Here is a 13,331-nt window from a genome sequence, read left to right as displayed (position 1 = left end):
AGTGCCAAATACTTTGAACAATGCTAATAAAATCATACTTACTCGGCCATCGGTTGTGACAGCAGCAAACACTGTTGAGGAATATGGAGCCCAAGCCACATCACCAACAGAACTGTTCACATCAAAAGTGAACAAAGAATCCCTGAAAAACAAACAAAAACAAAAAATAATGGTAAGTTTACGAGCATTTGAAAAAAAACAAAAAACAAAAAAAACATCAATACACAACTGGTCTAAATTTAGACAATAACAAAAATATTACATTTCTAAACTAATTTTAACAATTGAAAAATACTACAAGCCATTTATATTAAACCCCCAAAACTCACAACATCACATACAAAACTAGTAAAAATGTGTTTAAAAAGTTTAATGTAGGTAGAATTTATTCCAGAATACCATTTTCTGTCATTCATCTGGATTAGAAATTGTTAGCTCCTAGTTGGTAATAACATGGTTCATTGTTGACTTTAAAGATTTAATAATATAATGTCTCAGTTTCCTTTGTTTAATTGTTTTACCAGCTTTTTATTCGTCGTCTTTTAAAGTCAGCTGAAAATGACTCATCAAAGAATCGAAAGTATTTGTGATACATCTGGGACCTTTATTAGTTTTTTTGATTATGAAATAACAGAGATTATCAGAAAGACTGAAAAAAATTAAAAAGGGTATGCTTAAACAGAAGAATTTTGTGGCATTTAGCAATGTCTAAATAAAGGAATGCTGCTTGAATACACACAGTATATATATATATATATATATATATATATATATATATATATATATATATATATATATATATATATATATATATAAAGTTGAAAACATTAATTATGATTTCAAATATTTGAACCATGTTCCAAGAATAAATATTCAACTGTGTCACTTTTTATAAGGGCCGTTCCAAAAGCAATGCCCCCTATTTTTTATTCCGTCCAAATGAATCAGAAGGGATTGTAAATTGCATTGTTATGATGACTGAATTTATGCATTCTCGACTTGTTGCAGATATTGATGATGTGAGACTCTAAGAAAACAACCCCGTCATGGACGTGCGTTAGAAGCGGAGATGAATCATTGAATTCTTCCATACAGAATAAATTGAACCAATAAACAATCACCAGCGCCTCTTAGACGTTTACGAAGTTGATGCCGTTGATGTCAGTGCAGTTAGAAGATGTGTTCGTTGATTTCAGAGTGACGACAAATAGGGCTATGACAACAGAATATTCTTTTCATTGTTTTGAATCTCGAGTATATATCCGACAGTTAGATATGGGTAATCAATCGAGAACCACAATAGAAGCATATAAGATATCAACGGATACACACTCGAGTGTCAAAACAATGAAAAGAACATGCTGTTGTCCTAGCCCTAGTAATAAAGTACGCTCCAGACGCCTATGCACAGGCATCATCCCATCGCTGGCAAAAGTGCATTGAGAATTATGGTGACTATGTAGAAAAAGAAATTCTAGAGCACAAAAGGTCGCTCGTTTTAATAGTACCACTCCTGTCTTGGTATCTCTTCAACTTTTCTTTTGATAAAGAGAGAGAGGGGGGGGGGAGAAAAAAAGAGATTAGTATAATTTTTTATTTATACAAACATTTTTTGCTACATACGTGCATGCATGTTTCATATTATCAAATTCTTATCCAACTATATTGAGGGGGGGGGAGAGAAACAGTTGAAAATCGTAAAGAAAGAAATGAATATTAAAAGGTATTAAATTTCATCTTATGCATATGTATACACAATTGTATACACAATATATGCTCATACACATGCACAAATGGATTAAACAAGCAAAAGGATCAAATAGGTAAACAGGCTGGAATTATAGATAGGAAAGAAATAAAGACATCATTAATAAATAAACTGAGAATATTGAAATAACTTACTCGCCTATATATCTTATGGTTATGTCAGCGTGTCTCCTACCATATTACTACAAGACACCTACCGACATTTACACACACACGCACACACACACACACACACACACACACACACACACACACACACACACACACACACACACACAGCATAAAATTACCTTTGATTGCTGTCAGCCTGGTTCAAGAATCAAAATTTTGTTAGAAAATTGGGGTATTTCTGGCTTAGATTTTTTTGTTCAAAATCTGAATGGCTCCACTTCCGAAATGTTCAGTAACAGGTTTGACTGTATTATTATGCTATATCGTATTGAATGGCTGCAACAGTGTATCAATAAATACTTGTGTAAATTAGAGCTCTTCCTTGTTTTTCTAAAGTAGATCTATATAGCAATGCTGGAGGTTGACAGCTCTGTATATCTTCACTGATGGAGGAGTTGAATGTTTGGACTGTACTTTTTATATGATAATAATAGACTCAGTCCATGGGGTCATTCAAAGAGCCAATTATTCAAGTTGGTCTCGACAACTCAGTCGATAAGCTATCTTCGAAAGAAAGCCCAAAAGAGAAAAAAAGACAATGATGGGAATAAGTAACAGCTGTGAACAGCTACTTCTGTTACTCAGGTTAAGCAATATGCATACACAACATGGAATAATATTAATAATTAATTAATGATCAAACTATTTTGTACTAACAGGGTTACCTGGCGTTGACCGGTGGGGGGGGGCATAAAAAAACTAAGAAGAATTTAAATGTGTGTCTTGGTATTAAAACGTCTCTTTATGTCTACCTCTCTCAATCCTTTCCCTATTTTTCTGTTTTCCATTCGCTGTTTTCCACATTCTTCTCCCCCACCCCTCTTTCACCTCCACCCAGCCTCTCTATTGAAAATAATAATAATAATAATAATAATAATAATAATAATAATAAAGTCATTCACATCTCCTTTATATAATAGATAACATTGGAAATGGACAAAAACGATAAAATCTGGCCCGGTTGACCCCCTAGGAATTGATTAAAAAAACAATTTTAGATATTATTCGCAGATCAAGAATACATCAACTTTGCGGTTGTTTGTTTTGTAGTTTTTACTTTTAGCTAGACACATACACACAGACAACTACCTTTATATAATACATTATTTAGATTATTTGGACTGCTGTTGGGTGTTATACTTTAACCAACGTAACCTCTGAAATTTTTCAGGTGCATCTTGTTGAACTCTGCAATCTGTATCGAATTTTGAATAGAACACTTTATTTAATTCACAGAGGCAGATCATTCTCATTCTGTCAGCCATAACCAAGTAGAAGTCTAAAGTAATTCATAATTGTATTCTTAGTATTGTCCAACATGTAGGAAATACTTCAGAGCTCGAATCGGTCTAACTAGCCATCTTTGAACCCACAGAACAAGCGATGGATAAACATCATCAAATCATAGAGGAGCCTAACATGAAGAACAGGCAATCTTTCTGTTCTTTTGTATTTCAACTTGTAGGAAAGCCTAGCTTAAAACAAATGTTCCTGGGATGATGCAAACCTGAATCTGCAAGCACTGTGGAAACATAAGAAACAGAACAGTCAGCATCTTTGCTACAAAATCATCTTATAGGTTCCCTACGTGTGAGATACTTCAGAGTTTAGATCAGCTTGACAAGCCATCGCCGGACACACAAGAAAAATACTGTATATTTTGGCATACAAGATGATACTTAAAGTTCAAAAAATCATAAGATACCGGGTGGTGCTGTTGCAATCTCTAAACAAACATGGTTTCATAATTTAGTAGTTGTCTTATACAACCAATATGATAAATTTATTAAAATTTGCTCCAATTTTGTACCTTGTCTTATCTGACAGTTGCCTTACGCCAAAATATATGGTACATAATCATGGTCATCTTCATAAGCGATGGACGATGATGATGATGATGATGATGATGATGATCATCATCATCATCATCATCATTCTGTACTTCTGTAAATACTCACTCTTGTAAATATACCCCCTTGTTGTCTTATTTATTATTAACTCTTCAAGGCCACAACAATAATAGATATTGAATGCTCTATTTTCACTTTAAAAAATTAATTATTTCTAATCCATGATTAAAATTAAAATGCCTTACTTAGTATTCGATCCATGCTCCCAGATTTTGACTGTCCAATCAGCACTACAAGTAATAAATATCTTTGGATGAAATTTATTCCAAGCAATCTTGTAAATTGCCATATTGTGGGCAGTCAAGCTATGGAGGACTTCTGTAGAATAGGCTTTTGAACAGGCGTGAACGTGTCCCTCTTCTGTGCCAACAATGTATAAATAGTCAATCTGAGGATGAAAGTCAAATGTATTGCCACAACCTGTAAAGAAAAATTAATCAAATGGACTTTACAAAAATAGATAGAAAATATAGATGTAATTTGCAAAAAAAAAAAAAAATATTTATACCAAAAACATTGATATTCTAACATTAAAATTTATTTTGCTGAAATTTCAAAGTCAGATAGCAATCTGTTTGATTCTGATTAGCTAGTGATGTTTATCAATTATCACTCTGTGTAATTTATTTTAGAAAAGAATGAAATTCCAATTGCTTTCATCATTTACTTATTCTATCCAGCCCAATAACTTCTTCAGTAATAGAAACTTTCAGATATTCACTGTTTATTACAAATGAAAAATTCGAAATAGCATTTACATTCAATAGATACATACTCATTCAAAGATTTAGTTTAATTTACAAAGTGTGCATATATTTATTTTCAACATAGACATTGATGATTTACTTGGATTTAAAAATTAAAACTAAAACATAATTCTGCACTGCGATACAATTACTATTCACAATGTCATTGATAACTTAGACTTCGCATTTTGTGATAATGCAACTCAACTTATTGATGACTGTTATATAATTCTCATCATCATAGCTTTCATATTAATAAATAGTAATTAAATATTTTGGCAACATTAAACTTTAAACTTTAAAAAACGCGAATTTATGTTGCAAAATCTTTTAATTATGAACATTAATTTGTTTGATAATTATTATTATTATTATTATTATTATTATTATTATTATTATTATCTATTTGTTGAACAACTACCATTATAATCATCTTCTCAATTGAACACTTTTCTTTATTATTGGGTTACTACTTATCAAGGCCAAAAACTATTCAAGCATAAAGGTTAATGAAACAGAATGAAACAGAATGATTATCAACCGACAGATGAGGAACATTATGGAAGTACTAACATTGATCAAAAGTATGAACTGTGTTTGATTATTTATGGAGCCCTTCATGACAAGAATTTGTTAACATTGGATTTGAAGATTACCAAGTTGTAATCAAGAGAGAAGCATTCTTGTGACAATGTGTTCCATAGGCTGGGCATCGTTACAAAGAACTCTTTCCATACAAATAAGGAGTAGAGAAAGACTAGCAATGCCTCTTCTGAGAGACGTGGGCTGTGGATGATTTCATGCCAAATCAGAACATTTGCATTATTAATAGGATAATAATCGTAATAATAATTCTGTGAGATATTTCAACTAAAATTCCCCTGTAGAATTAATACAAAGACCCATTCTAAGATTTTATATCAACTTTATTAGTCATCTTTGTTAAACATATGAAAATAGACGAGGTGTTAGTAATGAGTCTGAATAAAGAAAAGATTTTGAGAGTTCACAATAATAAGTCTGTGTGCATGTAAGTTTGAATGAGAGTTAGTTTGTAAGGCTGGCAGAGGATATATTGCTATTGATTGGAAGTAAGATCGAGTGTAAGTAATTCCACATTTACAGGTCGTCATCTAGGATATTGAAGCCTTCATCTCATTGTTGATAGGAGCTTGATGGTTAAACTGAGTAACGTGTGTTGATTGCATGATTGTTTCTTTCTTATGGCTAAAAAGAGCTAATAATCTTGATGCATTTTAGGATTCACTGCCTTGTTTGCAAAAGAGATTGTTTCTGATTGGTTCAATCTGAATTGAAGATTAATGTTTCCCCTAATCAGCACCAAGCTTACAAGTAAAGCAAATATTTCAAACATCAATAATGGCTGCTGTGCTGCTGCTGCTGCTGCTGCTGCTTCTATTTGTAGTAAAGATTACTAATGCTTAAATGATTTTTTACTTTTACAATTATTTCTGAATTCATCAAATTCTTTTTTTTTAAAATGCTCTACACTATCATAATTCTTAGTCTTTTCTGTTCATCTGTTTCAAAAAATATATTAAACTATTAAGAAAAATTTAATTGGTTAATTGATCTAATTTTTTAAAATATGCTTTGACAATAACTTGGATGAGAAATATTAAAAAAATATGTATCTACCATAATTAGAAATGCTATTAATTAGTTTAAAAGTTTTGAATAAATCACCTTTCTAAAAAGTAAAATAATCGACCATAGTCACAAATGCTCGCTTTTCATTGTCTCCTACACCAAAATTTAGGGGAAGATGACACTCCTTTTCTAGGATTCCTTATAATACTTAATGTTTAGTAATGGTACCATTAAGTAACAAATTTTAAGTTTTCAGTATGATTCAACCTCAATCTAGTGGTCCATTCATGGACACTCAAATTATTATACCGAACATTTTTCCAATCTTTCCTTAAAATTCTAATCTTTTACCATTTTTTATTGATTCTGTCACTCTTTTTTGTATACCTTCTAATCTGAATATTGTTTTCAAATTTCTATGTCTAGATGTTGAAATCCATACCTGAAAGCAACACTGAAATTTATCTGAAATTTGATTAAGGTTTTATATATCTTTAAAAGAACTCTATTGAAATAATGTTTCTAACCATCCATCCATTCTATTTCCCTTTAATACAATAGACAATATATGATTATTGGATATGTTTTTATCTGAAAAAAAATGCATTGTATCGTTGTCTACAGACCAACACATCTCCTGTGCAGTTTCAGTTGCAAAAGAGACCAATATATAGAATAGGGAATAACTCTGACTCACTTTCTGTTTTGTACAACAACATTTATTTCCTCGTTGTTACAGCCATGATGTCACCCACGTGATCTAGTACGTCCTCCACATTTCTCACGAGATTTCAAATGTTATCTTGTCTCTCACAAGATTTCGAATGTTATCTCGTCTCCCACGAGATCTTTGTCTTTCTTATTTTTTATAGTCCTTTCCTCCCACCCCACCGGTGACGTCACTTCTCATGCATTTACATCTGCACATCTGCGCTATGTTACAGTCTGATCCAAACCAATTCCCAAATTATATTCCTCATTTTTATTTTGGTGGACAAGTCATTTACACCAAATATGGTGTGATTGCAAAGATTGTAGATTTTAATAACGATTCCATGAGTGACACTTTTGAGGAGTCACCCTGTAACTGGCAAAAATTTGCGTTTGAAAGATTTTGACAAGAATAACTTGTTGCTATGACTAGTTGCCAATAAATCTCTATGTGAAATGTTTCTTGTGTGGCTTCATTTTATTTACCAAGTCCATACTTGCTTGTACTTAAGATTGAACAATCAACATCCAGAAAACTGTTTTTTTTTTGTAATTGATTATACTTAGCACTTTATTCATTGTGCCGTGGGTCTACGTGAATACTGGAAATATAATTAAGAATTATTGAAGGCTTCTAGCCAGACATAGCTGACAGAATAGGAACAATCTACCTCTGTGGATTAAATAAATGGTTCAGTTCAAAATTTTGTAGAGTCCTAAAATGAAGCATAAAGATTCTCAAGTTCAACAAGATATACACTAAGAAGGTCAGAGATTGCATCGGCCGAAATGCTATAAGAATAATATTAGAACAGTAGTTCAAATAATCCAAGTAATATAAATTATCGATTTTTATCATAAAAATTCCAAAACACAATATCTATTGTTGCTATGAAATCCAAATGACTGAAAAGGAAATAACAATCTGAATTAAATGCAGAAAAATGAGTTTTGTAAATGCACTCACCATAAGTTGACAACTTTGTGCCATCTGGTCCTTCTGTCTGAGCATCAGGAAGAGCCAATTTAATTACATCCTGGTAGATGAATTCATTCTGAGGAAGACAAAGCAATAATAAGAATTCATCATCATCGTCATCATCATCACCATCTTCATCATCATCATTTGTTTAACTTCTGTTTTTTATACTGACATATGTTGGAAGCTTTAAGAAATTGACTTCATATTTCTGGCCAGGTCTTCATTTAGTCTTCTCTCTGCATCTAACTAATTTCACATACCCATTTCATAGCTACTTTTTGAAATTCTCTTCTTTTCACCTGCTGCTTTTTATCACCTATGCACACACATATATATATACACACACACAGATATATATACACACGCACACACACACACGCACACACACACACACGCACACACACACACACACACACACACACACACACACACACATATATAAATTGCTGATGCTGAATTTTTTTTTAGCATGATTACACAATATTTATTATGTGATAAAATTTAAAGAATTGAAATGAAGCTTAATATATAAAGGAGCACCACATATTTAAATTGATCTACTGTAATTGAGGGCAACCTAAAAGTTCTCTTTCATTAACTTCTATAAATTGACCAACTGAGTTGCTTGTAATCATTCAAATCTTTGTATTGAGTAACACAAATACTTTATATATAAACCAAGAATTTCTTTTAAATATATATTTTGTTTTTCTCTTACTTTAACAATGAGCCATTCCACAATTCTACCATCTGAAGAGATGGAGAAGAACCTTGCATTTCCTTCCAGATTGTCTTTCTGCCAACGAACCTGAAGAAAAAAAAAATAATAATATGCACATTTTCTTTTAGTTTGCCAAACAAACGTACAGAATGATAAAAAAAGTGATATTAAGCTTTTGTACAAATGGGTCAGCACTTATGAGGGGCGTGCAATAAGTAATACGCCTGACCCACTTCCCATAGCCGTAGAGCAACAAAACTTGGCACAGTTATTAGTCTTTCTCTACATAGGAACCACCCAGAGTTATGCACTTCTCCCATCGTTTGATGCAGCTCTGGAGACCGTTTTTGTAGAACACTCCAGGTTGGTCCTCCAACCACGACGTGACTTCAGAAATCAAAGCTGCATCATCTGGGAAACGCTTTCCTTTCAAAAACAACTTCATGGCTGGGAAGAGGTGAAAGTCAGAGGGTGCAAGGTCAGGAGAGTAGGGAGGATGGGGAAGGATTTCATAACCACACGCCTGTGCTTCTGATCTGGCAACATGCGAGTTGTTGTGGACTGGAGCGTTGTCCTGCAGGAGGAGGGTACCTTTACTGATCTTGCACCGCCTCTTGATTTTGATAGCTTCCCTTAATTTCCTCAACAGTAAAGCATAATAGGCTCCTGTAATTGTGGTACCCTTTGCCAGGAAATCTGTCATCACTACTCCGTCCTGGTCCCAGGAGACCGTGAGCATGACCTTGCCAGTGGAGGGCTGCACCCTTGCCTTCTTTGGAGGTGGTGAGTTCAAGTGCTTCCACTGCATTGACTGGGCTTTGGTCTCTGGATCATAGTGATGGACCCAGGTTTCATCCTGTGTAATCAGTCTTTTGAAAAACTTCTCATCTTCTTGGCACATCTTCAAATTCATCCTCGAGCACTCAACGCGTTCTCGCTTCTGGAATGGTGTGAGCAACCTGGGAATCCATCTGGCAGACACCTTATGCATATGCAAATGGTCATGAATGATAGTTTCCACAGACCCAGTACTAATCTTGACATCTTGGGCTATTTGGCGAATAGTAATGCGCCAATCTTTCAAAATGGCAGCCTCAACTTGACAGACAGATGCCTCACCAATGGCAGAAGGGGGGGGGGGGGTAACCAGGTCTGGGAGCTGTTTCCACAGACTTCCAGCCATGTTTGAATTCACGATGCCAGCGTTTTACAAGGTCATATGATGGGGCATTATCACCATAAGTTTCTTTCATTTCATCAAAAGTCTCCTGTAGTGTGTGTCCTTTCAAATACAAAAACCGGATCACTGATCGACATTCAACAGACTCCATTTCACACCTGACTCAGTTAAAACACCTGTAAAACAGAAACCAAAATTAGTTCAGAGCTGTAATTTGCCACATAACCCGTAGAGATATAAATCATTGCACATGCAAAATTTCAGCTAGATCAGACTACTGGAAGTGGGCCAGGGGCATTACTTATTGCACGCCCCTCGTATGAAGGCCAAAAGCTACTCAAGGTTAAAGCTGAGATGTAATGATCGCGAGTTGAAATGCTACAATAGTAAGTTTAAGAGATGAGGGAATAGTTTTATTTACGGTGATAATGACAGTGTTTGCATTATTACTTGTATGAAATGTTGGGGTAGTATTTTAAAATTTTATAATGAAAATGTTAGCATTACTAAGTTTATGAATTGGTAGTGCTGCATTTAAAAAGTTTTTTTTTCCTAATAGGTCACTACTTATCAAGGTTGAAAGCCATTCGAGAAATTGTGTTGATGAGATGGAATGGTTACTAGCTGAAAGATAAAGGGCCTCATGAGAGGATTGAGGATAATTAATAGAATGAACTGTTTGATTACTTGTCAGGATGATTTTTGGTAAGAATTAGTTGACATTTGATTTGAAAATATTGTAATATGCAAAGAAGCAGTTTCATGGTAACGTGTTCTATAGACGTGAAGCTCTTGTGAAGAAGCTCTATTTGTGGAAATGCTAAGCACATGGATGAAGAAAGAAACATTTTTTTCATTGTGGTAACAAAGTGAGTTGTTGCTGTGAATGTTTTACAAGAAGGAATCAGAGATTGCAGTTCAGTCGAGTACCTATCATGTTATGGGCTTATAATACAGTATCTTTTTATTGATATAAGGGTAAGATAGATAGAGAATGCCTTTCCCCTTCCTACTGACATGGGAACCTCTTCTTCTGAAGCCCCCTTCCTTCTTGATACATAAGCATCCTGGATCCAGTGGAAAATACTCAATTGCCTGAAAATGGGAAAGAGGCAATCAAAATTTACTATAACCAGATGGGGCTACAAAACTGACCCAACGAATGTGGAGAGATGCAACACTGTTTTGTCTACCATTCAACGATGCAGTTTAAAAGATCTATATATAATAAAAATATATAAAGAACATAACAATAATGCAAAGGATTGCATAAAAAAGTGGGGAAACTGTTGTATGAGCAAATGTTTCATACACACATGCAAAGAAAAAGATAGACAAGTGGATTGGGAAAGCAAGGAATTATGGGAAAATGTCGAAATGCATAAAACCCAAAAGAAGACAGAAGTAGAAGACATATGAAACCAGGTGGTGGTTGAGAGAGAAGAAAGAATAATCAAGTGAAATCTCGAGACAACTCTAGAACTATGCAAGCCCTACCTCCCTTTTACTTTACATTGATAAACTCTTATTGCATTGAATAAATTGATACTTAGCAAATAAAAATACGGTTTGCATTAGTAAAATAGGACCAGAATTGAACGAACTTACTGATTAAAATTGGCTCAATGATGTGCAGAAGGAGAATGTGTTGATATGACGAATGTGTACTTTTGCAGCGGTTAACTTGGAGTCATCAACACAGCTGGCACCTTGGAGTTAAGTGGATATTATGTTTTGCGCATTGGATCAAATTGTCTGCACAATGGCAGAATGATGGAGATCTTAATATGCATGAACCAGCTAGGCATAAACACGATTCAATACAACAGTTGTCACTTTTTCACACTAATCGATTGCAGCCCGCACACGTATTTGGCATTGTGGCAAAACAGCTAGAATTAATGGTTTTCATTTAATGTGAATCCAACTGAAGTCAGACATAACCTCGACTGAGCTCCAATCTCTGATTCCGTCTTGTAAAAAGTAAGAAATACAATCTGTTTTTAAAGTGAATAAAATCCAGCCACTTCAAAAGGATTCGAACAATATATCAGTCAGCACTCCTGCACAAATAAAGGAACCTCATGGTACAGGCAATAAACCCATTCTTTCTAAGAAATTAGGAGATACTACTGAAGAATGGGCTACGTCAATATGGTAGGGGGGGGTCTTTGTTCTTGCTAGACATCCATAAAAAGAAAAATATGTCACAAACTCCTCATACGATTTTGGAGATAGATTGAATATATATATATATAGATAGTCATCCAAATACAGTACTGTTTCGCTGTTTCACAGCTCATCAGTACAGCTAGACAAGCAACTACTTCAAGCTAGGATTGAAACCCGACCGCCCAAACGACAGTCAGAGCTTCTAACTGTTGCGCTATTTGGCTGCTGCTATGCAGGCAGTGAATTAACAATGTTTTGATATTGTCCAAATATCTAAGCTCAATTTGTTTACGCAAAGAGCATCGCTTAATATGCTAATGATAATTTTGTATATCACTTCCCAATATGCTCAACCCAAGATAGGGAGCATTATAGTCATTCACATACAGTACTGTTTCGCTGTTTCACAGCTCATCAGTGTGGCTAGACAAACAACTACCTCAAGCCAGGATCGAAACCCAACTGCCCAAACGACAGTCAGAGCTTCTAACTGTTGCGCTATTTGGTTGATGTGGGCAGTGAATATATATATATATATATATATATATATATATATATATATATATATATATATATATGATGCTATCAATGTTGTCATCTTCCTTCAAATCTTAAGAAGTAAAGAAAAGAAGAAAGGAGTATAACAAAAGAAAAGAAAGTAGGTTTATCTTTAGAATAAAGGCATGGAAAGTTGTTCACCAAGCACACAAAGGAGAGCTGAGGTAGAATTGGGCAAGGTGTGGTGATGATTGGGACAAAGAAAGTCAATATATTTTAGAGATAGTTTTGGGAGTGTCATTGAATTTTATGACAGTTGGAAGAAGTTTGCAGAGTCTAGTGTTTGCAACTTTTTACAACAGTCCAGTCAATGACAGTGGCCAATTAGATACAGTCAGTGACAGTTGTGAATCGGACACAGTAAAAGTCAAATCATGGTTTGGGCCAAGTTGAAAGAGCTTTGGAAGATTGAGATGAGCTGACATCAACTGACGAACTTGACCTCATCAGAAAAACTAAGATATGGATGTTAACATTTAGAGGGTAGTTTCTCACGATGGTGTTACACACACATTTAGAGTACAACTGATATTTACAGAAAATGTTGTTTGTGTTTCTTTGGAGTTGTTTTATTTTATTTTTAGACTTTTGAATCCACGTGTGCCTCTTCAACAGTTGCCATTGTGAGAGATGACATGGCCAGAAGAGAAAACAAGGAAGAAGAAATTCATGGCACACAACGTTGAGTTTTGTCATATATATTCTATGATTATATTAGTCAAAGTACTTGGATATGCATGTTTCATTTTAAACAAAGGAACTCCAATAATATTATGGGATCTATATTCATGCTGACTGTACA

At 34.3% G+C, this 13,331-nt stretch overlaps 1 protein-coding gene across 7 annotated transcripts in view; it reads right to left on the bottom strand.

Moving 5' to 3' along the window:
- Window positions 1-13,331, bottom strand: part of LOC145286085 (dynein intermediate chain 2, ciliary-like) — a 96,667-nt gene that overhangs the window by 22,515 nt on the left and 60,821 nt on the right. For all 7 annotated transcript variants that reach the window (XM_080134763.1, XM_080134758.1, XM_080134759.1 and 4 more), the window contains 4 exons: window positions 8,617-8,706; window positions 7,884-7,971; window positions 4,034-4,268; window positions 43-142 (listed from right to left, as the gene is read on the bottom strand). In XM_080134763.1, coding sequence (XP_079990889.1) covers window positions 43-142; window positions 4,034-4,268; window positions 7,884-7,971; window positions 8,617-8,706 — 513 coding nt within the window. The remainder of the gene's footprint in view (window positions 1-42; window positions 143-4,033; window positions 4,269-7,883; window positions 7,972-8,616; window positions 8,707-13,331) is intronic.

This window comes from Euprymna scolopes, chromosome 10 (genome assembly GCF_053919585.1).
Source record: "Euprymna scolopes isolate OS-2025 chromosome 10, ASM5391958v1, whole genome shotgun sequence".
Taxonomy (NCBI): domain Eukaryota; kingdom Metazoa; phylum Mollusca; class Cephalopoda; order Sepiida; family Sepiolidae; genus Euprymna; species Euprymna scolopes.
Note: the sequence above shows the minus strand (reverse complement) of the source record. Positions and strands in the feature narration are given on the sequence as shown.